Source organism: Monomorium pharaonis, chromosome 11 (assembly GCF_013373865.1).
Source record: "Monomorium pharaonis isolate MP-MQ-018 chromosome 11, ASM1337386v2, whole genome shotgun sequence".
Lineage (NCBI taxonomy): Eukaryota > Metazoa > Arthropoda > Insecta > Hymenoptera > Formicidae > Monomorium > Monomorium pharaonis.
The window spans coordinates 15,571,015-15,598,756 of record NC_050477.1 but is presented as its reverse complement, the minus strand read 5'-3'; the positions used below and the strand labels follow the sequence as shown (position 1 = coordinate 15,598,756).

Sequence of the window (27,742 nt, the reverse complement as noted above, 5' to 3'; positions counted from 1 at the left end):
AAAGAGATAAAGAGTAAGTTAATCCAAGATTAAAGTTAATCTACGTTGGTAGAAATAGGCCTCAAAGATCAACGATCACCTACCAGCTTTAGTCAAAAAGCAGAATTGCGCAAACTATTTATCCAAATTTATGTTTATGTAAATAATTTTTTATTAATAAAATTGCTCTTTCTAATATAGAGAGATCAATATTTTTAAAATAAATATTACACACACACACACACACACAAGTTAATTTGTCTATATATATAAAATATAAAAATATGCATGTGTAAAATAATTTATTACCTTCTCGAATCGTGCATTATTTTGTAGGTACCATTTATATTTGCAATGTTTTCACAACAAATGATTGTGCATGCAAGAATATTCAATTAATTTGAAACAATATTTAATTATTAATATTATTATATTAATTTAATTATTATATTAATTATATTTGGTAAAAGGATGACCGGTTGCGTAAGCGGTGGTTTTTTTAAGCAGCTTTCGTTCTTACATAATTTTTCATAAAATTCACGACGTCGAAAAATGTATGACGAGTGATGCCACGTAAATATGCATACGGAATAACGCGCGGATATTTGTGAAATCACGTTTCACATATGAATTTCAATCGATCGTTTCGCGCCACGTCGCAGTGGAACGTCGTCGTCGACATTTCTGCGCATTTTATTGGCCAATATGAGGCGATGAACGTACTCGGCATTTTCAATACTCGTACGAGATACCTCCAAGGCTTTCTTAATACGATTCTTATTGGACAACGGCAAATATATCGGGAACTCGATGTTGAATCTCAGAATTAGATCACCCTTTTGTTTGGGATTTGCGGGGACTGGCATCCCCTCGCCCGGCACGCGTTTGATGTAATCTGGACTGTAAAATGTAAAAGAAATCAGCAAAAATTTAAAAAACATTTGCGCGTAACACAATTACGTACAACTTTAGTTTCAGGAAAATGATACGAAGAATCAATCGAAGTTGGATACTATGGAAATACTGATTAAATCTAATTGATACAATTGTATTGTTTTTTTGCAAAACCCTTCCAGATTATTTGAGTTTGGAACAAATTGATGTAAAATTGTATCTGCGGTGGCAGTGAAGCAAAGGGCAATCGAAAGAGAAAGGAAGAGAAACGAAAGAAAATGCGACGTAATTTTGTAAAGGCATATCTTGCGTTTCGTACGTAACGATTGACGTTATTGGAATCCGAAGAGTTCTGTCGTCGACGGTGTTGAGCGTGATCACCGTTCCGGTCAGCGCTTCCTTCAGAAAGATATCGACCGTCGTGTGCAAGTCCGAGCCCTCTCGCCAGAACGTTTCGTGAGGCCGATCCTCCGTGACGAAGATAACGTCCGCTACGCTGACAGTGTCTCAGACTTAGTGAAGTTATCAGTCCGCCTTTTTGCAATTAATCGTTATCTCTCATTCTGCGAGACCCGCATTGTAACGTAACGACGGACGTAAATTTATCGTCTCGTGTTTGATTGTAAACCCCTCAGTTATGCGAAACCATCTCATTATGAGTATTGTTTTTCATTACTCCCCCCTCTCTCTCTTAACAACTTGTAACACAGACCGTTATATGAAAAGTAAGACGATCATTTTTTATTGTTTGTGAGGGAATAAAATTTACCCTTGCAGTGAGAGATAGGGTCGGTCGTTCCAACTTCTTGGTAAACTTACCTATCAGGTAAGCATGCGTTTATCTTTATTTTTTTCTAAATAAATAAAGACAGACATATTTACCTGATAAATAAATTTACTAATAAGAAGTTGGAACAATCGGCCCATAAACTTTTAATTTTAATTTTGAGGAATTTAAATTTTAGTTTTTCTAAGTGTAAAAAATTGTGTTCGCCTTTACGCGATTAGTATAAAAATCGAATTTAATTAAAAATGCAAAACCACGAAAGAGCCGCAAAGAGAGTCTATCTGTTTTATTATCGCAATTATACAGTAATACTCGAGCAACCGTGGTTACGATCATAAGCCAAGCTCAAGGAAGATCAAGAGGGCAATGGAAGGACTTACCGGGTATCTTCGTAGGACCTTGATCACCCTCTTCTGGAAATACTATTCTGGTACCTGCTGGGATTCCCGGCTTAATAGGTATCGTCAAGATCTTCTCCATCGGCAACGTCGTCGACTTATCGTCACCGACTAAAACCAACTTCTGGATTTTCATTTTCTTTATTCCGCCGAAAAATACCTACGACGAAACGTTCTAAGTTGCCCGAAACGCTAAATCGTATTTGTCTTTAGTTTTTTACACTGCGTATGTGTAATTCACGTTTAATTTGATTTTTATCATTACGTGTACGGAATCTGAATGTTAAAATCGAAATTTAATAAGGTTGACAATAAAATAATACAAAGAAGAAAAAGAACAGTCTCTGCAAATAATTAGCAATATTAAAATAATTTTGTGACTGAAAAATGTACACATAAAGAACATTAAAATAAATACAGTACATATTATAATATATAATAAAAAATTGAGAGCAGGAGTAAAAGTAAAAAAAAAAAAAGAAATTATAAATGTAAATCAGTTCTTACTTCCGAGAGAGTTAGAAACAGGGTCTTAATCAAGGGCTCCTCCTTCCGTTTTATACCCCGACCCTCGGGAAATTCAAGTAGAGGTTGAGGCTCTGTTAGAATATTTAGGAGATCGTCGTACGGATTTTCCGTCGCAAAGAATTCCCTAATAATAAAATTCTATGGACATTAACTCTTGAAATATCGAAAGCCCTTCTAAAAACTCAATTGTAACTTGATCCTAAATACGCAATTTATCGAACGTGTATAATAAATATTTATTTTGGAAAATTAATAGAATCTGTTGTCCTACGAGGAGAAAATAAATACTTTAATTATATTCTGTGATCATAAAGTTAATGTTAAAATCAGAATACGTAAAGTCGCGATTTATTTACAACGGTGTGAGCTCAATGGCTCTTGGTTCCACCTAAAGGTTCGCATCGGCTCGCCGTGATAGACGTAAGGTTTCACGAATCCTTCTGGTCTCGGCACACCATTTTTAAGACCCTCTTCACCGTATTGATCATACACGGCCCTTCTAAGAGGATCCGAGAGCACGTCGTACGCTTCAGCTGCTAAGGCGAAAATCGCCTCGGCACCTCCGTTCTTTTGCTGCTCCGGGTTGTATCGTATGGCGCATCGTCGGTATCTGGGAAAGAAATAAACCGCGCTATTTCGTCGATGCGATACATCTCTCCTCTCTTTACTGCCATATTTTTTACGTGAACCATGTGATAACTCATGTAATACCGAAGAAATATTATGTAATGTAATACTGTAAAATTAATGTAATACTTTTTCCACACAAAATGTTATTTAATACTACTACAAAGAAAAGAAAGAAATATTACACATACACATATATAATTTTATAAAAATATTATAAATATCGGTATATATAATAAATGAGACAAATTCAATTTGAAAAATCCAATTGATAATTAACAGTGATTCCTGCTTCTGCGTGTTCCTACAAAAAGAGATTATGCTTACCCTTCCTTGATTTCCGTATCGTTACAATTCGACTCCAAAGACAAAACTTTATAATAGTTTATGCCATGTTGGGTGCATATGCATTTATCGCGTGGTGAATTTATATTCAGATCACTCTTCGAAGCTTGGAAAATCATGCCGGAAGGTGCAACGGTGCAAAAGAATAATGCAAATTTCTTTTGAAAAGTGACATTTAACTGCGCCGCACGTCATTTATTCCTCTCAGCATCGTTGATCGCGACAGAGGGACCGACAATAAGACGATCGGCCCATCGTTACGGTGTTTTCAACAACCGACGACAAGGGAAGTGTGTTTGTGTTTGCTTGCCGACGCTTCGCCATTATCAAGAGAGCATTCTTAAGCGCGGATAACAATACGCGAAATCGACAGGACGGCCAGGTCTTCGACGGCGGGTCTAACCGACGATCTTTTATCGCTATGGAGACTCGCGAATGTGTCTCGAATTTCACCGTAAAAGGTAAGCGCATAAAATCGCATTAGGCTCCTAAACATTTCATGACGCGACAATTGCTCGGAGCGCACGGCTAAACGCGCATTGAATAATGCAAAGCGTGAAATACCGCGTGAGGAAACAGTTCAAAGTAGGATAAAATATTTCATTCGAAAAATAAAGGACAAATTTAAAGAATGTAAAAATAGTGAGATCCGGCGACTATTAATAATAACGAGAATAATGCTTCGCTCGAATAGTATTATTTAAAAATATATCTATGAAAAATAATTGAGACGGTGTATCATATCCGTCGACAAAAAGATTTTTAATTTTAATTATGCGTTTTAAATATGCTTAGATGAACCGGTCGAAATTTCCGGAGAGAAGCAGCACATTCGTGACAGCATCGACCATGGAAAGGTCATCGTCGTGGTATCGCCAACTGAAACAAAACCACTTGCTTCCAATGAATATTTGAGGAATAAGAAGCTCAATAACATGAATTTTCTTAACGTTATCTCTTCTATGCATTCCCTCGTAAAGAAGAATTTCGATAACGACGATGACGATAAAGAAAACGTGATGTTCAAACGCATTTCCGGCGAGTCGAAGCAGTCGTGTAGCAACCGAGAAGTGGACAAGATTTTTCCTCCTCCGCAGCAGCAGCAGCAGCAGCAGCAGCAACAGCAGACACAGGCAAATCGATCGCCGAGACGCAAAAGCACCGGTATCCCGACGTTGTTGTGCATCGATGGCAACAGACCTGCGGATGCGGCGGTGACTGGAGTTAAACGCAAAATTCCGAGGCCGGCAAATGCTTTCATGCTGTTTGCCAATGAATGGCGAAGGAAACTCGCCGCGGAGAATCCTCGGGAATCGAACAAGGACATCAGCGTCAGGTTGTTTTAAAAAAAGAATATTTTTGTTTCCGTCGGATAAGCAAAGGATCTCTTTTTAATCCTGAAAATTAAATTTTAGGAGAAAATAATTGTGGCGAAGGATAAATAGTTTTCGTAAATCAAATACTTGATTTGTTATTAAAGATGTTAAGAGAGATACAAATATTTATAATTATTTTCTGCGATCTATATTTCTTTTGAAATCTTTGACGAAAATTATAGATTTGGAAATAAAGTGATTTTCTTTTATTCTATGTTTCTTTAGGTTGGGCATTTTCTGGAAAAACATGTCGAAGGATGTGAAGGAAAAATATTTTGCTCTGGCACGCGAGGTGGACAAGGAGCATAAGAGAAAGTATCCCGGTAGGTCCTGCAAAGAGGGAGAAATAGTTCTTTTCTTTTTTAACGTGAGCTTATATACCTATAACAGTTACCCGGGCGAATCGTCCGAGTTTTCCGATTTATCGCTGATTTATGGCGCGCGCGCGCGCGCGCTACGCAGCTACGTGACAGATTATCACATCCTGCCAATGCGAAGGATAGCGCGAACGATGCGGGAGAATAAGATAACGGGGGAAAGAAAGTACCGATAAAAATGCCTGGAATGTGTCGTGGACTATCCGCCGAGAGCCGGCGGGTCTCGCTAAAATTAGAAAAGCTTGTTACTTTCACACTCCGTGCACGACATCCCAAAGTGTCGGGCTACCGTCTATAAATAGTCCAGGTTGGATTAGATATCGATCGCCGGCGATAAGTCCGTCCGCGTTATCGTGCGACGAAAAACGGAAAGCGCTACCGCGGCACCCAGCGCGCCAATGTCTCATCCCCGGTGATCCCGGTCTTTGATCCAGGTGCGCACATATATATCGCTTGGTCCCATCGACCCACATCACCCTCTAACGTGACGTTACTTCGATCGGAAAGGGACATTACTTATGTATTGTTATTTGCCATCGCCGCTAATTAATACCATTCTAACGCAAGGTAATCTTCGCTCGGTAATGCAAAGGTAATCTTTGATTATCTTTACGGCCTATACGTGACGCTGCGACTGAAATGTCAGGTCTTTATTAGAGTTCATGTCAACTGAGGAGGTACGCAAGAAATCGGTGTCGCGAGTTTCTCGTCAACTGTAGGTCGCAAACGCGACGGCGACGACGACGACGACGACGACGACGACGACGAGCACAAACGATCTTCGTTGTGGGCGGTAAAGGGTGGACGCGGGAGGATGCGAGTTTTGCGGGTCGAGGTACAGGGTAGCGAGAGCGGAGAGAAATATTCTCGGGTGAGTGACGCGGGGAGAACGCGCGGGTGGGAAACGGCAGGCGGAGAGAGAGACCGGAGGTATTGATTGCGACGCGACTCTAGGAACCTGCCCGATACACGACCGCCGGCTCTACCTACCTACCTACCTACTGCCTACACCCACCGGGGGGGCCGAGCGAGCGAGCGAGCGAACGAGCGAACTAGCGAGCGATTACGCTTCGTACATCCCGCGTCGCCGTCGCGCGCGCACTCGTGCGCGAGAGGAACGTCGCACGCGCGAGCGCGTACAACAGGCGTGCTCGTTGCACGCCGAACGGCGAAGCAGTCCTGGCCCACTGACTTTCGCCCGCTTTTCCGCCAATTACGTTCATCACGTCTCTCTCTCCCTGTACACTGTAAAAGTTACCGTAATAATGATAATAATAATAATAATACATTTTGTCGAGAGACGATGTAAAAGTTTATTAATATCTTCTGCATCAAGTAATTGCAATTTTTCTAATAGTACATCTCGCACGGGAAGAATGGGAGAGTTAAAGTATATGAATCTACTTCTTATTGCATAGATTTCTCTAAATAGCAACGTAGGGATCGTCTCGAGAGCAGTTGGAGTGGCGAATTCTTCTATTTTTTTTTTTTACCTGATTATACAGGGGTGCGTCGCTCGAGGGATAGTAAAGATAGTTAACTCGTTAGATCGATACGTATTATTTTTGTCCGTGTCTCTTGCAGCCGATATTGTTCAGACGAATCCTTCGCTTCTTCGAGCAAACCGCAAATTACCGTTTCTACCGACGCGCGCGCGATTAACGTTGTAAGAATCGTTGACATTCTTACAATTTCATTATTTTAGTTTCGCTTATATGTGATCATTATTCACAGTATAATTAACATTTGTTTTTTTCCCCCCAAAATAAAGTTTTTATATATTTAATGATAAAAAAAGATGAATATATTTTAACGATTAGATATATTAGGCAATTAAACACGCGGAAACGTGATACTTGATACTTAATTCATCGTTTCGCGCGCATGTAATATTAATTAAGTATATTAGAATGTAGTACGAATTGAATGAAGAGGCGACATTTAATTGCACTTTTCGGCCACTCGCTCGCTGCATTTATCGCCCCGTTACTTTGCGTTAATGTTAAATTTTATTTTTGCGTTCCCGTATCCTATTTCGATTCGCGTATCGCCGTGTCCCGGCTTCGAAACGCTCGTTCGCTCGCTCGCGACAAGTACCGGTGCAATTTTCCCGTCCTCGTTTTCAACCGTCCGCCGATAATGTAATCGATGCCAATTTCAGTCGGGGCGGGCGTCCCGAGTGGTCAATTAAGATCACCGGGAAGCGGCGGAGACCGCATCGATGCGTCCTGCGCCGTCGGGCATCGACGGCGCGCCGACCGAATTCACGTGCATCTGCGCGGCGAGGGTGAAAGGGACGAAGGGTGGGCGTAAGGGAAGTGGAAGAGGGGGAGGGGGCGGAGAGAGGGGGTGGCGCGCAGTAGGTCGCGCCGAGAGAAGCCGTCAAAATGTCGAGGCCCCCCTGCATCCAGGCGGCACGACGAGCCGATGGTACGAGCGGAGGAGGATGGTGTCGCGGTGTGCACCGGGCTGATCGCCGGTCATCGATCCACCGACGTGCCGATGCGAGAGAGGGATGAAAGGGGGAGAAAGAGAGAGAGAGAGAGAGAGAGAAAAGCTCGGGTGCGCAAAGTGAGAGAGCTCGCCGTCACGACGGATTCACGGTGCGCGCGGATCACGCGAACGTATAATAAGAGAATATTTAATCGGCGGCGACGCAATTAACCGATCGCGTCCACCAATATGCATAATAATTGCTTAAGCGGAGAAACGGGGAAAAGAGAAGAGGAGGGGGGGGGGGGGAGTAACGTTCGTCGCGCTAGCGAGGTTGATAAATCGTAGTCGCGCGCCGGATAAGCGCGACGCGCGACTTATGATTAGGGGGAGGCTCACGGTGGAATGGATTATGCACGTTCTCCACGACCGCGACGCCGAACGCGTCCAGAAGACGTATTCGCCGAAGCACTTGCTCGACTAATGCGATATAGCCGCTTCGGCCGCCGAGACAGCCGAGTTAATCCTCTTCGGCCGCTCGATGCTCTTCGAGCGTCGATCTTCCGCGCTCTCAGTCGGAGAGAGCATCATCTGTCGAGACGCTCCCTCAAATCCAACGACCAGCAAGTGAATGCAGCAAATAAAGAGAGAAGAAGGGAGAGAGAGAGAGAGAGAGAGAGAGAGAGAGGGAAGGAGGGAGGGAGGGAAAGAGGGAGTGAAAGCAGGGGAGGAGAGAAAGAGAGACGAATTATCGACTCTCTCGAGGCGCGGGCACTGTACGCCGCATGCGGAACTGCGTCGATGCGAGAGCGTTGCACGAGGGCTACGGCTTGAAGCCGTTGAAGAAGGCAACGACAGTGGAAGAGAAGAGGAGAATTTTGCCGGCGCTTCTCCCCTCGCCTCTTCTCCTCCCAGTGACGGATTTAGGATCCGAGGAGCCCTAAGCGGAGACAACAACGTTACACCGCGAGTTCCACGTCTCACCGCAGGAAGGATTCTCTTAATTCCCCTTGTAATTCCTCGCCCATCAATAAATTCCCTTCATTTACCAATCACAAATGTTTCGCAACGATTGCTCGTACGTATAAAAAAGAAAAGAAGAACGTCACGGAGTAGAGTAGAGACGAGTGCAGCCGCTTTAGATGACACGCGGAACGCTTTCGGGATCCTTCGATAGCCTTCGGGGGGGTCCTAAGCGACCGTTTATCGATAAATCCGCCACTGTCTCTTCCACCTGGCCGCGGTTTTCTCTCTCTCTTTCGCTCTCACCGCGACACACCTCGCGACGCCCTCGAGAGGGTGGGGAATGCGCCCTCCACGCTCGTTCACCCCCTTTCGCGCCACTCCGGCTTGTCGATGACGAAACGCACGTAAATTCGTGGCGGCGGCGGCGCCGCCGCCACCACTACCACTATCACCACCTCCACCGCCGCCGCCGTCGCCGTCGCCGTCGCCGTCGCCGCCGCCGCCGCCGCCACCGCCGCCGCTACCACCGCCGGATGAAATCAGTGCGACTGGAGTGCACCGCGAGGGAAGAACGCGGGTCTTCCCGTGTGCGGCCCGCCGTTCCCGCTTGCGGCACGCGCGCGCGCGCGTCCGCCCGCCTGCCTGCCTGCCTGCCTGCCTGCCTGCTTGTTCGCTCCTGTTCGTCCGTTCATACAACCATTCTGTCCGCGAGAGTGACACAGCGGCGCGATGTGACACACAACGAGTGGGAAAACAGAGGGAGGCGTAATTAGGTCGTTGTGCTCGCCGAAAAACCAGGGCGCCGCGCTCCCAGTTAATTTCAATTAATATAGTAAACGACCTCGCGTGTTTCTTCCGGAAGCGGATGACGAACATGCACTCGTTCATTCATCGTAACCGAACACAGACACAAGCGTGCGAAATCGTTGTGATAGTAGCATAGTAGTTTTAAATGTATAAGAAGAGGAAAGAGATTAACGGGGGCATATGAGCGAGGGAAGCGTGCCTCGTGTTTTTAAAATTCTTTAGGATCGTTTAGGGAAACACTGTCGTCCGTGATAGCACGAGGAAACAGGAAGAGGAAGGAACCTGGAGCTAACTGATCGATGCGTCGCGTGGACTAGGTCAAGTGACTGATTAACAGGCGGGAGCAAATTAGAGCGATCGTAAACGCAGAGAGGCGTCGAAAGAAGATTCCGGGCGATTTTCGATCGAACCCCCAGTCGTCCAATCGCCCGGCGCGATATCGAGTCTGAAAGATAATTGTTTATCGAGCAAGAGAAGAGGAAAGAAAGGAACGGGAAAAATTCAACTGGACCGAATCCGTCGAAAAAAAAATAAAAACGGTGTCAACGAAGGCGTGGAAAAGGTCGCGCTTGTTTTCGGGGAGGAGGGGGTAGCGGCGAGAGAGGGACGTGTGCAGCGAGGGGGTGCAGCAGGTGCAACGCAGCTTCTGTCATCGATCTCGCCGCGGCTGCAGCGAGCATGGCGCGGCCCGCCGCACACGCCGCGCCGGACCGCGTCCGCGTGTGGACGCGTGGCGATCGACGTGGCATGACGATGACGATACGTTAATTAACTAATTTTGTTAATTGTTTACGACCGGTCGGTGGTGACGCGCATTGACTTGCCGGCGATCATTCCCGACGATGACAACGACGACGACGACGACGACGACGACGACGACGAGGAGGAGGTCGACGTCGACGGAACTGCGAGCTGCGTTGGACTTCCCAGATGCTGGAACGCGGGAGGCCGGTCGTACGCTTCCCGACGCATCCGCCGGCAGTTGCACGGCTTTCTCAGTGTAAAAAAAAAAGAAAAAACTTCCGAAAATCTCAGGGCAAAGGCGCGAAGAGGAGAGAGCCGTCCGGTGCCGGTGCGTCGCGCGGTCGCGAACCGCGCGGTCGGTGTTTACATTTGCGAGACGTGGACCCGCGAAATTGAGATATCGATCGCGGAGAGAGAGAGAGCGTCCGATTCAACGAAGATCGCGCGCGTCTCTCATCAGTGCTTCGGCTCACGAGGACGTGGACCTGTAGGATCGCCAATCGCCTCCGGCGGAAAAAAAGCACGTGCGTTCTTAATTAATAACCGCGATCGAATCCGAGAAATCGATTTGACGATTCGCGTGTCGGAAAACATGAAAATTATCAATCGCCATTTTCGGGAACACCGAGGGAAGATAAGCGACTTGTGGGACGAAGTTGCGTGCTCGCGTTTTATCGATCGAAGCAACAAATCGGATTCGATCTGTGTCGCGTGATACGCTGTAACCGAGAGATAGATCTCGGAGTCTCGCGCGATGTCTGCAGCGCGCAACGGAAGGGACGCAGTAGTCTGAGCGTATCGCTGGCAGGGGGGTGGGATCTAGATCGATACGTAAGGCAGCCCGGACGCAGCGTCGCGCAAAAATCGCCGAGATGGACTGCTGCAATTACATCGAGGGTTACGCGGCAGGTGGTCACTTTTATCAGCAGCAGCAGCAGCAGCAGCAGCAGCAGTACTTTTGTTACGACAACGGTAGCGTAGCGTACACCGGCTACGATGCCGCGCCGATCTCTAACGCGATCGACATTAATGCTCGGTACAACGGGGCGATACCACCTGCGTATCCGACAGGTAGACCGCCACGAAATGCATGTCGCACCGATACAATTTTCCGTCGCACGTATTCTTTTTTTCTTCCTTTATTTCAATCACTCAGCTCAGTGTAACAAAGGAATAAGAAAAGGAATATTCATGTAGATAAATTTGTTTGTATTTTCTTCTAATAAACTTTTTTTTTATAATTTTGTGTAGAAGAAATGATACAGTCGACAAATACGTTTGATCTGAAAATTAACTCATTCGTTGAACATTAAAAGAGAATGAATTTTATTTGTTCAAACAAAACTTTTGTTAACGAAAATGTTTAAATTGTTGACCAACATCTGCGTAGTATGTATTGCATGCAATTAGGTAATTTAAGATAATTGACGGACAGTTGCAATAGGATTCTGATTAAGATTTTTGTAAAACTTATTTTAAAGCTTATGCCAATTACAGCTAAAGCCTTTGGCACACGATACGATTTTTCCATGCTAGATCCGTATACGAGGTATCTTACTACGTATTTTCATTGGCTTATGATTGGTGACATAATCATCTAAGCCAATCAGGACACGTATTAAGACGTGGCTTAAAATTACACGAGCTTACATTACACGAAAAGAATTTCCTTTTAAAAATTACTCTGAAAATCGTGGTAATCGTGAGGCAACGTAAACTTTGAAGAATTTACTATACTTTTAATAAAATTTGGCAAAGTTTTAGTAAATTTTGTTAGAACTATAATAAATTTTATTAAAATTTTAGTAAATTTTGTTAAAAATACAGTAAAATTTTTCGAGCTTTACGTTGTCTCACAATTACCACAATTTTCAGGGTAATTTTTAAGAGAAAATTCTCTCCGTGTAGCGTACTCAAACAAACTTCTAACACGCTTGATCGCTTTTGTTATCCTATTAATTTTTTCCCTGTAATATGCATTGTTCACTGAGAAAAAAATTTTAATTTGACTAAATGTTTTTACTAAATTAAATTTATTTAATTCAAGTATGTATATACTTTAATCAAATATATACATATAAATACTTAAATTAAAGTTTAAGTATTTCAGTTAAGTACATAAATAGTTGAGCTCAAGAAATTTAATTCGGTTGAAAAAATTTTGTCAAGCGAACAACATTTTTTTCTCAGTGTAGATCTTTGAAGGCAGCGTAAAGAAGATTATAGCATTACATTTTGCGTTATCATATTAATAACGATCGCGTGTACGTTGTCACAGATTACGTGTATAATCCGAAGGAGGCGAGGCTACGGAAGGCCATGCGCGAGCAGACTCGCGAGCTGTCACGGCGGTCGATCTTGCAGAACGCGATCGCGACTGCGAACGCCCGCACGGCCGCGATTGGCGGCACCAATTCCGCCGTTTCTATGGCCGGCTTCCTGAATCAGCATCACCGTTTCGATTGCACGCCGATGCCTATGGGTCCAAACGTGAGCCCTCATCAGACGGTCGAGCCCTGGTTTCAGGCCGCGCATCGCATGAAACCCGCGCACTCGCCGCGAATTGGCGACTGGTACGGGAATGTTTGCGGCGACCCGATCGAGAGGCTACAAGCGATGGGCGCGATGCACCAGCATCACCACCACCACCAGCAGCAGCAGCAGCAGCAGCAACAACGCGATCTTGAAAAGCCCATCAAGGACCAAAGGAGCCAAGCGGCGGAGTGCGCCGCAGCGTCGTTCTCTAACGGCTACTCGCCGGATATCGCGGAGAGAGAGATCCGCCGTCAAGAATCCGCGGCGGAATACGCGGACTTCGCCGAGGGCCAGAAATGGCACCCTTATCAGGTAATACACCGACCGATACAGTGGTATGGTTACGGTGGAAAAATTTCGTTCGGTGTAAATTAGCAAATGTAAATTATCTTATTTTTCACAGATGAAACATTAGACACATCATTTTTTTTAACGCTTCGTTAAACGGAAAATCTTTCGTGGTTTTTGGCAACAAAACGTGAACAGGAATTTTTTTCCTTTTATTCCGTTATACAAATGTCTGCAAAATCGTCTGATATCTCTGATTGTAGAACAGTGCGAGTCCTCATCCACTTCCGAGAACGCCTCATCCATCACCGCAAATGGGTGGCGTTCTTCACCCGAGTGTCCAGAATACGAACGCGCATGGACACGGTCCATGGGGCCAATTTTGTCACGGCATGCTACCACGTAAGTCCCTCCACGTGAGCCACTTTGTTTTCCCGTCGCGACAATTTTGAAACTCCGACAGTCTGATTGTTTAATGTAATTATAATCGCAACTTAATTATACACAGACCTATAAGTTGCTATAAAACAAAATATCTATGTCGATTGATCGACGGATTGAGGAATTATTGCTCAATGATAACGTTTTATATGTGACATTTGGATGTATGCGATGTTCCAGACGTTCCAAGTGTGGCTCGCAACGCGGCGAGCATTCGGGGCCCGCGGCACGCAGTTTTCCTGCGGGACCGCACCCCGACCAGGCACTGCGCATTTTTGGAGGACGCGTCGCCGATGAATTATGCGCCGAGCAAATTGAACATTGATAGCATTCGCGCGTCTTATCCGCCGTCGGAGCATCAGGTATTCAATGTATACGCATCTACATTTCTGCGACTCGCGATTCACTGGGCATGACTGTCGAGTCATGCCCAGTGAATCGCGAGTCACAGAAATTCCATGACGACTAGGCCATAAATTTCAATGACGAGGAATAACGGAAAATTATAAAGGCGTTACGTCAATTTGATATTTGCCGCGAGTCAATAAGGAATTGTGTCTGCGCAGATGCCAAGGTTGCTGGGATCAACGGTGGACTCCGTCATAGACTCGACGACGACGACGACGACGACGACGACGGCGGCCATGGGTCGGCGCGAGGAGGACGGCGGGACTAGGTGGGAGCCAAATAATCCTGGAATGTCTCTGGAACTCGTGCCAACCTCCACGGTAAAATATGTCGCGTAACAAAACGAGTCTCGCACTTGAATTTACTGCGCTTACTACGTTCGTTGGATTATTATTGTAAAGCCGAGATCTTAAAGACTCGCCGATTTTAGCCGCAGCCGGAAGGCACGGTCCCGCGCGAGAAGGAGCGCGAGCCCCGGCACTCGAGCGAGCGATTCGAGCTGAGGAGGAAGCCCGTTTCGAAGCAGCCACTTCCGGGTTTCCATCAGGCCTTCGGCTCCACGGAGATCGGCAAGTTCTCCAGGTCCGAGTTCTTCGTGAACATGGTGGGCGAGAGTAGCAGCAGCGGCAGCGTTACGGCGGACGACGGCGACGGCGCCGACGGCGGCGACGACGGCGACGTAAGTAGGGAACAACCACTGTCGGAAGCAATGGAGGACAACGGCACGGCGGCGGCCGCGGCCGCGGCAGCCGCGACCGCAGCCACGGCGGCCACAGCGGCGGCCGTCACGGCCAGCACGACCGGCGCCTGCAGGATTTTCGACGCCGAGGACAGCCAGGCCGCGACGTTCGCCGTCGGGGACGACGACGCCGTTGGCGCGCCGCCGCCGCCGCCGCCGCCGTCGGTCGGCGCCGGTGCGTACTGCGGGGAACCAGCGGCGCCGCGCTGGCACAGTCCACACGTAGGTGTTATAGGTAGCGAAATTTAAACGTGATCGGCTGCGGTATCCGCGTACCCGTCTTCGCGACATTCTTTGCCATTGTGGGATATCATACGTTCGGGGAGCATTGGAATTTTTATATTTTTAGATTCAGTTAGGAGGCGAAAGGGTCGAATTTTGTTACTTATCGCGATTTCAAACGGCGATTTTTTGACGTAATTTTGGTGGTACTTACAAGTATCGTCGGCGCGGTGCAGAATACCGCCGCAGATCGATTTCAATAGGACCTTGTCCTCGTCTTTTTTTTTTTTTTTTTTTTTTTTAAGGCTAAAACGGTTCCCGTAGCTTTCCGACGCGTGACAGTTTGCGATAGGGTTGACTGGCGATGTATTGTATCTTTAATAGAAATCAGTTACAGGTGTAACATTGATAGTTGTATTGATGTGTAGCGAATTTTGGTAACGAAAGAACTGTCCGTATTTTACGTTGCATATGCCAACATAGGGGACATATCCAGAAATTGAAACCGCTGTAATTTGTTTGAATTTAATCGCCGATGTGAGCCTTATGTTTATTCGCGACAATGAAATTTCGTACGACGACACGAAAACACCAAATCTTCGATGATCCTGTAACGTCGGGAATCGAGCTTTGAAATCGCGTCGGTTTCAACCCCTGGATTTGTCTCCATGATGAAACCTCTGTCGGAACCTACAGCGCCGCTTGGAAAGTAAAAGCAGGACACGCGTGTCATGCGTAGCGAATGCAAGTGCATCGATTGGCGAAAGCTGTCGGGGATCGATGTTGGCGTACGAAACGTCCCGACAAACTGCGAACGTTCGTCGAGATTGTGCCTTCCAGAGGATCGGGGACGCGTCGGGGAGTTCTCTCGTCGAGTTCTCTCGCCTTATCGAAAATCAAAGCAGCACGATACACCGCGTCTCGTATGCCAAAAGGAAGATATAATCAAAAGAAATAACGCCGAGACGATCCGATACTCGATCGGCACCTTCCATCTCTGTTGTTAGATATCGTCGGTGTTATACACGTCGACAAGTGATTATATAAATAAATATATATATATATATATAATACTCGTGTGTAATAAAAAGGGAACGAAAACGCGCGACGCAAAGAGAGTAAGTTATTTAGTAGATTCCTTAGGTCGGAACGTATTGCCGCGCGGAGAAACGATCAAATAAAAGTGGAGTACGCCTGCGAGCGTAGGAAGCCGAGAAGCCGACAGGTAAACGCTCTTCCGCTTCTGGAAAATAATTGCGAAGGGGGATGCACGGTGGTTCGTGTTAAGAATCTGCATTTGAATATCTCTGCCGAGTTTTCCCTTCTCTCGAGTCATTTCAAATTGACTATGCAATTAACATAATTAAACGATTTTTTTTGCATACGTTGCTAATTAGTTTTAGTTGATTAATTAATGAAATATAATATACGTATTATGTATATAATACATATGACATATGATATGTATTAGTATGTGTATTAATATGTGTATTACTTAATCAACTGAATATGTTAATTGATTTAATTGATTAGTGAAATCTATACTTTCATATGTTCATTATATTTAAAACTATTTGTATTCATAAGTCAGTTTTGCACAAAAGTCAATTTTCTCGCATTTTTCGTTTCTTTGTATCGTTTAATCTGTGTAAAGCATATTTGTCGGTAGATTCTTAATACGCGCTAGTATTTGTATAACTTGCGTCTAGTCTTATATCGACCAGTTAATTGAATTGGGGATAAATTCGTGCCGGATACCTATGATGGGACCAAAAATTGAACGAAAAACTTTTATGTCGCGTTCACCGTCGCGCTTACGTCCTACGTATGGTCGCGTAAAAAGAACTTCCCTCATTCTGTTCGCGCGATCGCTCGCGAGTGAAAGCAAAACGCCACACTTCCGCTCCGAAATGTGGAATATATTCGACCGAATAGTACGACTACGTTGAATGAAAGTATATTGATACATATATGTATAATTGAAAAACAAATATATTCCACTTCTTGCAACGGAATGAGCATAATCTCACGCCTTACAAAACATATTTAGCCGTCAAATCGACGTGTGCGTGAATATCATAATCGAAAAAATGATGTTATCATCGTAGGACGAAAATTGGAGTAATTCTGAATACTATAGTTATCGATAGTATGCGACGTCGTAAAACAAAAACACTTTCTTGACGTTGATTGTACTGTGCATGTTGAAGGATACAGATAAACTTTAAATGAGAAATACTGTTTAATTAATCCGAAGAACATAAATGTACGCTGTGTGATACAATATCATAAGCAACGGTAGCTAAAGGTGATAGAACAAACCGACCTACAACAGACCTACAATGTTTTATGTAAAATAAATACCGCAAATGTCAAGTTCTTTTTTTTTTCTTCGAGGCCGGGAGTATTTAAGACGCAACGTCCTTTCAAAATGGAAAATATGTCGAATAGATAAATTGACATTTGCGGTATAATTGTCCTGTGATACGAGATGGACAAGAATTGATGAAAAATGTATAACTTTAACTCTCATTCGATTGGAACGATCGCGAGCAGTATGACAAGAATAAAAGAAACGGATGTCTGTGCGACAGTAAAGAAAATGGAAAACAAAATCGTGTGCCTTGTTTTTTTTTCCAGCCGATTCCGGAAGCCTACCTGACGAGTCCCTTGCTATTTCCCTTCCCACCGAAGTGCCACGGTATCTTAGACGCCAGTGCGATCCATGGATTTACAGAAGATCGACAGCTGATGTCGCACATTTTATCTAACGAGTGTTGTTGGTTTAAAGCCGGCCAAGCGATAGCCAAAATTCCCGATAGCCTCGTGGTAAAAATGATTTTTAATATCATTTCCAGATAACATTGAATTCAATATTGTATCTCAGGCAAAATTACAATTAGTCAGATAAATTTGAGAATTTTTAATTGAATTCGCGATGAAATTACGCAGACTTGTGGTGGAGCTTTAGCAGATTCCTCCGATCGGAGGGAGTGGATTCGGCAGAAGGCAATAATCTCTCATCTGATGGAGTTCCATCCGACGTTGCTCGGTAATCGGAGTGTAGACTGCGAAAGATTCATTAGCGATCGTGCACGACGAAACTACGCCGTTACCAGGACAAACGAGACTAAAGATCACGACATTCGGCGAAAGCGCGAGATTGTCAATCTGAAGATTAATCGGAGCAAGAACTCACTCAGCGACAACATGCACGAATCAAATAAGAAAAAAGATTGAAGAAAGTCAATAATTAATTATCAGCGTTAATTAAATAGCGTTTTTCCTAAATATTCATGTTTAATAATATTTTGTTTATAATTTACGAGTTATAACACGATAATTAATGTAAATATATAATTTCTAGAGATTACACTTGCGATTCTTAACTTTTACCCTTTGCTTTTCTTTATTATTCGAATTAACGTCGTCTTGCAGAAATCAACTAGTATTACAATAAAATCAACTCGCATAATAAATCGACTCTGGACAGCTAAAAATTCATTGTGCATTATCGTGGATTTCTTTTTAGCCAACGGTTTGATTGACGAAACGCTTGAGAGAATGTCGTAAATTAAGAGACTTTTGTGAGAGAGATAATGACATCTTTGACTGGTAAACGCCGCCGCTATCGGCATTCGGAGTGCATAACTTCCGCTAAAAATGTTCGGGGAATGATACAGTTTGTAAATACGAACGAACGCGCCGAAAAAGCCGAGTTTGGTGCGGTTTCAAAGCGGTCGTAAATACGGCGGTATCTCTCAAACAGCATAAACGAATGCCGGAGATCTCCTGACTCGTGCCTGAGGACTACCTAGCGGCAGGCTATGGCAATAATCAAGAATATCCCTATCGTAAACGCCTCTGCAGTGTTGTGCAGGTTGTGTAGAAGACGTTCGAGGTAAAAATTTTTATGATACGCCACCGTGCAGCGAACAGAACGAACGTAAACTCACCTTCGAAATCTCTTAATTTCCAAGTCGTATGTCAGCAACAAAGAGAGACTGAGACGAGATAAATATTCTAACTTTTTATGCTGGTGTGTATTACGTTAAAGATCAACAGGTAAGAAGAGAACATCTTTGTGAAAAGACGTAATAAAAACGTAGAGGGACATAAGTAAAAGTTTTAAGAGTTCTAGTGAAAGTTATGATTTCCACAATTGAAACTCGTACCTACTCTTACAAAGTTGTCAGATTTTGACTCCACCCCCCCCCTCCGTCCTCAAATTATCTCGTTCCTTTCTTTTTATCTTTCTCATAGCTTTTCTTATAAGCGTGTAGCTCGCATTTGTATGCTGAAAGTTATACGACCTGAAAAGTTTTGGTCCTTATACGACTACCAGATGGGTAGTCCTTCGGCGGTAAATACGACACCTTTGCTTAGGCGCAATTGATGTCACTGCGCATTTTACAGCCAGGACCGACGGGCACTCCTTGGCAAATCATTGCGGTCAGGCTGAAAATTGTAATTACCTTCGACAACCTCGGACCGCCTTCGATAAAGATGGCTCCGCCAACTCGAACTCCAGTGATGTCGCACGGCACCAGCGGGACGATGCGCGAGTACGTGCTCTCCGCACGAAATTGCTAGCACAAATAACCGATGGGGTTACGGCCGTCTTCGCGTCCCGGCGATTGCTGTCCGAAACCGCGCGCGATGGCAAACAAGAAGAGAACGGTCCTGCTCAAACATCTACTCGCGATGCGTCGTGTGGCGCTCTGTTGATTTTTGTCATTTGACTCGACCAGACGATAACACACCCTCCCATCCTCCCGATCGTTTCGCTCGTGATAGACGAGAAACTCCATTTTCATAATCGACAAATATTACAAATTGCTGCAAGACGTCATTTCCATGGACGGGCCTTGTTTTCGAGGCCGAGATGCATCGCGATGCCGTTTAAGTAAATTACTGAGATTTCAGTCGAACTTTCGACACCTTGCTGCACGTAAATTCCAAGAATTAAGTACAAGAAAAGGGAGTGACAATCAGACGCGGAGTACCCAGTGAGAAATAGTACATCGAACCGACATCGATTCGATGTCGAATTGATGTGAAATTCATTATCGTTTCTCGCTGGGTATAAATCACTTTGCATTTTTAAATTAATTGCTCGTCAATAGTAAAATTAAGAAAAACGTGCCCTTAGCTCCACTTTTTGCTAGAGATTATTATATATATATATATATATATATATATATATATATATATATATATGTATGTATGTATTATATATTATATATATATATAACTCGTATTAAAAAATAAATATTTAAGTAGAAATTTAGAAACTGACAATAAACCGATTTCTCGAGTCTTTTTTTTTTTTAGCGGGGACACCGAGGACCGTTACACCTCGTCAACGAGAGCAACACTTATCTGTCACGAGGAACAAATACGCGTCGCATACTTTCCTGAGCGCAACAGACCGCAAATATTAACTCGCAGAGGTGACATGTCGCGATTCGATCCGTAGTACCGCGACTCCGCGTGACTCCGGTCCGCGAAGAGGAGCACTTCCTCGCGTCCCCGGGGAGGAGACGGATGAGACGGTTCCTTCCGGTCGGCCGATCGCGCGACGCTCAGATGTATTTTCGATCCGGACCATGTTATTACGCGACCGATCGACGGAAATTAAAATCAAAGGCGTACGATTACGGGCGACGATTCGATCCACCACGTGCGGATCCGCGTACGTTGTCCACCAGGACTAGGAATCGAGAACCTGGCGACCGGCGAATGTGGGCGGACTGCCGAACGACGTGTGCGTTTGTCGAACCCACCAACCGTCGTGGCCCCGTAAAGAGGACTCACGCGTCCATTGGTGGAAGCGGGACGGCGGAAGGCGGCACCCGACGTCGTGGCGACGGGGCGACCGGTCAAGGCGTCCTCAGCCAATGGACATCGCAGTGGTACCGCCATGCTGCACCCGTGAGCTTCTAATTTAGCGGGTAATTAGCACCCGGCAAGCGCGAACGCGGCACGGACTCGGTGTGCCTCTCAACGGCGACGGCGGCACCGCGTACCCACCGAGGGAAACGGAGAAAGAGAGGACGCGAAGCGAGGAACAGAGAGGCAGATATACCGCCGGTCAGTCTTCGGCGAGTCTTCGCCGGCTAGTGTGAAATATCGCGCCCAAGTGTTACGAGCCTACGGCCACGCGGCGCGGCTTCTCGCGACGTGACCTATCCGCCGCCACCGCCGCCGCCGCTCTGCCGCCGACGGAGACGTCCGCTGCCGGACGACGACGACGACGACGCTTTTCCGTCCCCCTCCGCTCCCCACCGCGTCTCCGGTTTTCCTCGCGGGACGTCGCGAATTCGGGATCCGCGAATCGATCGACGGCGAAAGACAATCCGGATTTGCAATCCCCCTTCCCTTGCCGTGAGAGTCCGCCTGAGGAGAAAATACACCGCGTCGCACGTGTGGTTCCTGTTTGTTTCTCTCGTATATACAACAGTTTTTATTGTAATCTTCGATCGGGAGATTTCAGTTGACTTTTCGATTTGAGAATACGTCGGAGAGGGTGAAGGGATCGAGGTGACGTATTGGAGAACGCCGAAGATGCAACCGGCGGGCGCACCGCGAACGCCGGGTTCTCCAACGCGTTCCACGTGCCACGAGCGCGATCGGGAGCGCGAAAGGGAGCCGGAACGGGAACGCGAGCGAGAGCGCGGCGGAAGGCAGAATCGGACGAGTCCCGTGGACGAACGAGAGGATCGCGAAGAGCGGGGTTCGATCGGGAGGCAGAGCCTCGGACCTCCTGCCGCGATCTCGGGGAGCCAAGGATTGCCGCTCTCTCTGTCGCTGGAAGACCGGGAGCTCTGGACCAGATTCCAGTGCATCACGAACGAGATGATCGTCACGAAAAATGGAAGGTACATACGTGCCGGATTAAAGGCTCGAGAAATGTTAGTGGAATCGAATCGATATCGATTCGACGACGACTTGTTGAATCGTTTCTCGCTAGAGATAATCTCGAGATTAATGAAGAGTATATTTGATCTTGAAGAAAGTCTTCCAACAAGTTGATTGAAATTTTCTATCGCTGCGATTCATGCATCAGCGAACATTCTTCGGGTTTAAGAATGCCGCGAGAGGACGATCTCACGATTTTTGTAAGAACGAAATGTCGCGATTTTTCTAGCCACGATAGTACAGACGTCCGATATCCGATAGAAGTATCTGTTTACTTACTGGAAACAAAAATATCATTAACTAGAATCTTAAGGGAAAACCGGAAATTGATAATTAAAAATTGAGAGAATAACATCCTTTAATTTCTTTTTCCTTCTACACTGAACCAAGACTTGTACATAAATTTCAATGAAATATTCATTCTACTAATGAAAAATTTATTAAAATTGAATTATTTCATTATCATGACGTTTTATTTATTGTAACAAACAATAATTTGTTATATTAATAAATTTATTTGTGGCTAATAAAAACGTTTAATGTAATATTTATACTACTAAAAAAAGTTTATTATATCAACGAATTTTAGTCAATAAACGTCAAACATTGATACTATGAACAATATTTTTTTTAGTGTATTATGTGGCAAGAAAATTTTACCGTGAACTAAGTGTTAAAGAAACTATCTCAATCTAGTTACACATATACTTTTTGCAATTTTACTTTTATTTCGCATAAGAATAACTCTGTTATTTTATTTAATATTTTACATTAAAACATAGCAATAGCTGTCCGATAAAAATACATACTTTTAACAGTAAATTGATATGTTATTAACAAAGCTGTACATATAAAACACCAAGCGGCGCATAAAAAATAAGTAATAAATCTTACTAATTTTCTTTTTCCTCTTTTTTTTTAAGTCTACACTTTTTTTGGAGTCGGAAACTCCAATCATAAAAGATAAGAAGGTCGATGTCGATGAGATAAAGATAGATTGAGTCAGAATTTCTCGAAAAAGTGTTTGTCGAGGTCGAAAAAGTGTATAATCATTTCTAGATAATTATATATTACTTATTATAAAGAAATAGATCGATTGAGGCGTGTACTTAGGACACATCAAATGATAAAGGCATATGCGATACGTGGCAAGACGTGGAGTTCAAGATTATTGTGGGAAGATTCATCCGTCGGCAATAAAACTTTACGATCGTCTTGTAAAACGTTCTCCCGTGTCCCGAGCTGATGCCTGCGAGCAAGCACTTTACCTGCGCACCCGCAGTCGACAAACCGTAATCGTTTTTATTAATATGCGGCTCGTAAATGTATAGTCGCGCCGAGGAGGCACACTGTGTCCAGGTTCCGCGCGGCGGTTATCTTTTGATCCACGCGATAGACCCTACCGTCGGCATCGATCTCTCGCGCGCATCCCCGAAGATCTCTTTACGATCGGTGTCTCGCCCGTTCCTGACATGTCACTCTCGTTCGCAGGAGGATGTTTCCCGTAGTGAAGGTTATTGCACGTGGCCTGGAACCGGCGGCCATGTACACTCTGCTACTGGAATTCGTGCAAGTCGATCCCCACAGGTAAAATATATGCTTTACACCCGGCATCTTTCTTAACTTCGCGAAAGTAGTAATGACTGTTTTTCCATACTTCATATGTAAGTTATTAATCACTTCTATTCCGCTTCCTTTTCTCTCAAGCATCAAGCATCGAGCTTTTTTAAAAAGTATATACGTACATCAAGATTCAATAAACCTTTTTATAAAAATTCTGTTTTAAATTTTATTTTAAACTCTGTTTCATAATTTAATTTAAACAAAAATTTAACTTTTAGATGATGACAAAACGGTGAATGAATATAAAGAGTGATACAGTGGGTGCACTGACAAAAAAAGCGTAGAAAAAATACCGTGCACTATAAACGTAGTGTAAACTAGTGCAACTAGTTTTTAGTGCAAATTTATAAGGGAATAAAATAAAAATGTTTTATGCACCATTTCAAATAAATGAACCCATTTTTCAAAAAAATCAGAATAAAGTTTCTAATTTAGTACAATAAAATATATATGAAAAAGCAATTGCATCCACATTCCTACACATCACGGGAATTTTTGACAAATCTTCTATATAAAAATGAACCAATTTTTTTCTCCGTGTGATGAAATGGGATGGTCGTACACACAACGTATACAGGATCAATTTTTCATCCACAAACTTTGTCTTCTGTTTCAGAGAGCAAACTTTTACACATGATATTTTCATTTCATCACACTTTTCAAATGTTTTCCTTAAAAAAAAAAAAAAGATGTTAAAATAATAGACTAAGGGCTGATTGTTCCAACTTCTTGGTAAACTTACCTAATAAGTAATGTGTGTCTATCTTCATTTTTTCTCAAATAAACAAAAACACATATTTATCTGATAGATAAGTTTGTGAGTGTTGGAATAACCGACCCTAAATGATATAGGAGAACATTTACTTGTAGGATACGATACTTATTATGATTTTGTATAATGACACGCAAACAATTTGTTTCAAACATTACAAAAGTGATTTTATTGAGTCCATGTAAATATTTATACTGTACTTGTTAATCATACTATATCAGCTCTAAAGTTTAAATTTTGACTAACTCGGCGTTTGTAACTGAAAAATTAAACCATTTTAACCTTCTTAATTAATGACGAAATGAAATTGTGCAAATTGCAAAGTTATGCTGAGCAGAATAGAAAGCGCGTAACATCGAAATATTGCGTAGGTAGTAAACGGATGAGCGCGTTACCGATTTGCATTGATTTATCTCGCGAGCAGAAGGAAACGGGGGGTGCGAAGGACACTAACAGGTCGTAATTACCGTACCCCTTTCGTTCAAGCATCACGTAACGTTGCTAAAGTCGATTCTAAACTTGTTAGTACATTATTTTTAACTCGCCGGCGATTCGTCATCGGTGTTGAACGAACCAAGAGGCATCCGAGAGCCTCATAATAACTTTCGCAAAACAATCTCGGAAGATAATCGAAAAGAATACGAAAGACGATTCTTATTGATCCTACGAGTAATGTAAATTCTCTTCGCCATGTCGGCCTACAGGATTTCTCCGTTCTCTTACTTTTTCCGCAAGAGGAATACAAGCAATCCAAATCTTTTATTGGTAAAGAAAACGGGCATCTAGCACATAAATTTTTTTCTCTTAACATATTTACATAAATCATGTGTGTTGAAATACTCGTAAAAAAATTCGCTTTTTAATTGAATCAATATTAGATGGAAGTACGTCAACGGTGAATGGGTACCAGGCGGGAAGGCGGAAGTTGCTCCGCCTAATCCGATTTACATACATCCGGAAAGTCCAAATTTTGGAGCTCATTGGATGAAGGAGGCAGTGTCGTTCGCCAAGGTCAAATTAACGAACAAGTCGAATGGTAATGGACAAATCATGCTAAACTCGTTACACAAATACGAGCCGCGTGTTCATTTGGTCCGAGTGGGTGCCGAAGAACAGAGAACGGTAAGTGTTCTCCCTTCTCCTTCGTTTTCCTTGCGGTTTTTGATTTTATTTTGCATCGTTCTCTTTACGGCTACAGTGTCCACAATTACTTAATTTTGTTGTCACGTAATGTTATCCTGTACGTTCACATATGTAGGTTCTCACGTATCGTTTCCCCGAAACGCAATTCATCGCGGTGACAGCGTACCAGAACGAGGAAGTCACGAGCCTAAAGATCAAATATAACCCATTCGCCAAGGCGTTTCTCGACGCGAAGGAGAGGCCCGCCGATTCACAGACTTATCCGCAATGTAAGTTTGACGCGTTAAATAATGCAAGCGAATACTGAAATATTCGCAATAGTTTTTCTCAGAAGTTAACAGCAAATTGGCATTCATTATTTTATCAATATGTTTACAATTTGTTAGAACCTGCTCATGGAATCTGACCGCAGATTGGTAGCAAAAATCGAGCAGGAATCGCAAGTCTTACTCTATTATTGGCGTTTGCATGAGCAAGCTTTATCATATTTTCGATGACAATTTGCATCTTATAATATTATAGACTCAGCAATTTGTAGCTTTTTTACTGACACTTGACATGATTTGCTTTCGAAAGACTTAGCTTTAGGATTGTAATGTGAATAACATTTTGCAGATGCAGGTGCACTGTTTCTGCCGCAGCCTACAATGGGATACGAATACAACACCGCATCGGCGATAGCTGCTGCGCAAAATCAAGTATCGGCTTGCGTTGGCAATCACTTCTCTAATTCGTGCACCGTCACTACGTCTGGGCACAGAAGCACCTGTAGAGCAGCGCCATATACCTTGAGGCACAAGTACGTCCAAGATGGTACGTAAAAATTCTTTTACTCATCATTAATTGAAAACTTAATGAAAGCTTTGTCAAAAGTTTTACAAACACTGCAAAAAAAAAACATCTTTCTCTTGTTCGAAAAATAAGAAAAGAATTTTTCGAATAAAGCATCATTATTTTTTCTGTACACAGAACAGCACGCGGACGCTTACGCGCCGATGCCGCTCTTGCATTCTACAGCTTATGTCGCGGCCCCGGCATGGTCGCCGCGGAGTCCGGAATCGTTGCAGAATCTCAATTCCGCGTGCTTGCCGCCAACCGCGTCGCAAGAGTGGCCGACATCGCCGTCGCCATCGCCAACGTCGTCGCACGCGGTCCTTGGCAGAGCCGTGGTCGGTACCGCCTCCACCACGACCACCGTAACCGGTTGCACTTTGTACGTGCCGTCGAACTTACCCACCCAGGAGCAGCACGGCGGCCATTGCACTGATTCGTCTTGGATACATTCTAGTGCGCTGGAACAGCAGCAGCAGCAACAGCAGCAGCACCAGCAACAACAGCAATCCTATTTGAACTTGAATCTCCACCTTCATCATCAGATGTCCTCGTACGGTCCTGTCTCGCACGCAGGATTGCACCACGCAGGCTTACATCCGCAAAGTGCGGAATCCGTTCCTCCGGCAGACGCGAACGAATACGTTCACGAGTATCATCATGCCTCGCCAGTGCAATCAACTACCCCTGATCAGCATCGTCATCAACAGCAGCAGCAGCAGCAGCATCACTCCCAAGCGCAGATGTTGCACCTGCAGGCATTGCCGCAGACAGAAACGTCTTCGCCGGTCAGCGTAGAGTACGACAGTCCACCTAAAGATCATCCCCATATACAGATGGGCTATCCCGAGCAAACCGCAGACGCTTTGAACGATGTGCAGGCAGACGACGATAGACGATATCTGACTACGGTCGTCGACCGTCATTCTCATCATCATCATCCACACCACCATCACAACCATCATCGACAGGACTCGGAGATCACTGGTGAGCAACCGAACGCTTGGACACCCTTGACACCACCCCCGGCACCGCAGACTACGGCCATTTGACTCGAGTTTGTACACTGGAAATTATACACAAGCATTACGTACACGCGACAATGTCCGAGCTCACTATCGTGTGTAATATCATTGTCGCGATGAATAATAACGTCACAACGATATCGATTTGATGATACGTGGCAAATATATATTAAATAATTAATCAAAAAATTTTTATCGTGCACAATAGATTTTAAAACGCCCAATTTTATCGATCCGTCCTATACAGTACTTCAATTACTTTTAATTAATTGCAAATATTGATAGCTATGTATGTATGTCAGTATAAGAAAATAAAGTGCAGGTAACATACTCCTTCTTTTAAATGTCTCATCTTATCCAAGTCATAAATAATATTTTAATATTGTAAACGTAATGTATATACGCGTGTGAAGCAAGATTATTTCTCAACTATAAGAAAATGTTGTGCAAAGTATGTTACTTTTACATCTCATATTACTTTTTAACATTCTTATATCATTTTTCTTAGGTAAATAATTAAAGTCCATTTTTTA

General features: G+C 44.0%; 4 protein-coding genes across 7 annotated transcripts; 3 read left to right on the top strand and 1 right to left on the bottom strand.

The window, feature by feature from the left end:
• Positions 1-216: 216 nt before the first annotated feature.
• On the bottom strand, positions 217-20,819 carry LOC105831474 (dnaJ homolog subfamily B member 13). The gene is given in 8 exon segments (XM_036293854.1): positions 217-628; positions 630-879; positions 1,193-1,364; positions 2,041-2,218; positions 2,566-2,710; positions 2,975-3,196; positions 19,370-19,580; positions 20,594-20,819. Coding segments are annotated over 8 exon segments (1,440 nt in total). The 3' UTR covers positions 217-592.
• On the top strand, positions 1,362-10,048 carry LOC105831471. Of its 2 annotated transcripts, none has more exons than XM_036293570.1 (4): positions 1,362-1,598; positions 3,651-4,019; positions 4,354-4,894; positions 5,160-10,048. In XM_036293570.1, exons 2-4 carry the CDS (start codon positions 3,980-3,982, stop codon positions 5,485-5,487), a joined length of 909 nt encoding a protein of 302 aa, XP_036149463.1. In that variant the 5' UTR covers positions 1,362-1,598; positions 3,651-3,979; the 3' UTR covers positions 5,488-10,048. The 2 variants fall into 2 exon arrangements, with proteins under 2 accessions (XP_036149463.1, XP_036149462.1); XM_036293569.1 differs by lacking the exon at positions 1,362-1,598 and adding an exon at positions 2,023-2,118.
• LOC105828967 lies at positions 10,677-18,289 on the top strand. 2 transcript variants are annotated; one of them, XM_036293568.1, is made up of 8 exons: positions 10,677-11,332; positions 12,540-13,108; positions 13,348-13,486; positions 13,706-13,887; positions 14,092-14,253; positions 14,364-14,612; positions 17,535-17,723; positions 17,847-18,289. In XM_036293568.1, the coding sequence occupies exons 1-8, from the start codon at positions 11,134-11,136 to the stop codon at positions 18,132-18,134; spliced, it is 1,977 nt and encodes a 658-aa protein (XP_036149461.1). In that variant the 5' UTR covers positions 10,677-11,133; the 3' UTR covers positions 18,135-18,289. The 2 variants fall into 2 exon arrangements, with proteins under 2 accessions (XP_036149461.1, XP_012523026.2); XM_012667572.2 differs by lacking the exons at positions 17,535-17,723; positions 17,847-18,289 and having other exon boundaries at positions 14,364-17,509.
• Positions 20,820-20,902: 83 nt separating the features above from the next.
• On the top strand, positions 20,903-27,539 carry LOC105831472 (T-related protein). Of its 2 annotated transcripts, XM_012671617.3 has the most exons (7): positions 20,903-21,775; positions 23,307-23,402; positions 25,089-25,332; positions 25,469-25,622; positions 25,969-26,166; positions 26,323-26,566; positions 26,642-27,539. In XM_012671617.3, exons 1-7 carry the CDS (start codon positions 21,462-21,464, stop codon positions 27,234-27,236), a joined length of 1,845 nt encoding a protein of 614 aa, XP_012527071.1. In that variant the 5' UTR covers positions 20,903-21,461; the 3' UTR covers positions 27,237-27,539. The 2 variants fall into 2 exon arrangements, with proteins under 2 accessions (XP_012527071.1, XP_012527070.1); XM_012671616.3 differs by having other exon boundaries at positions 26,323-27,539.
• The last annotated feature ends 203 nt before the right edge of the window (positions 27,540-27,742 follow it).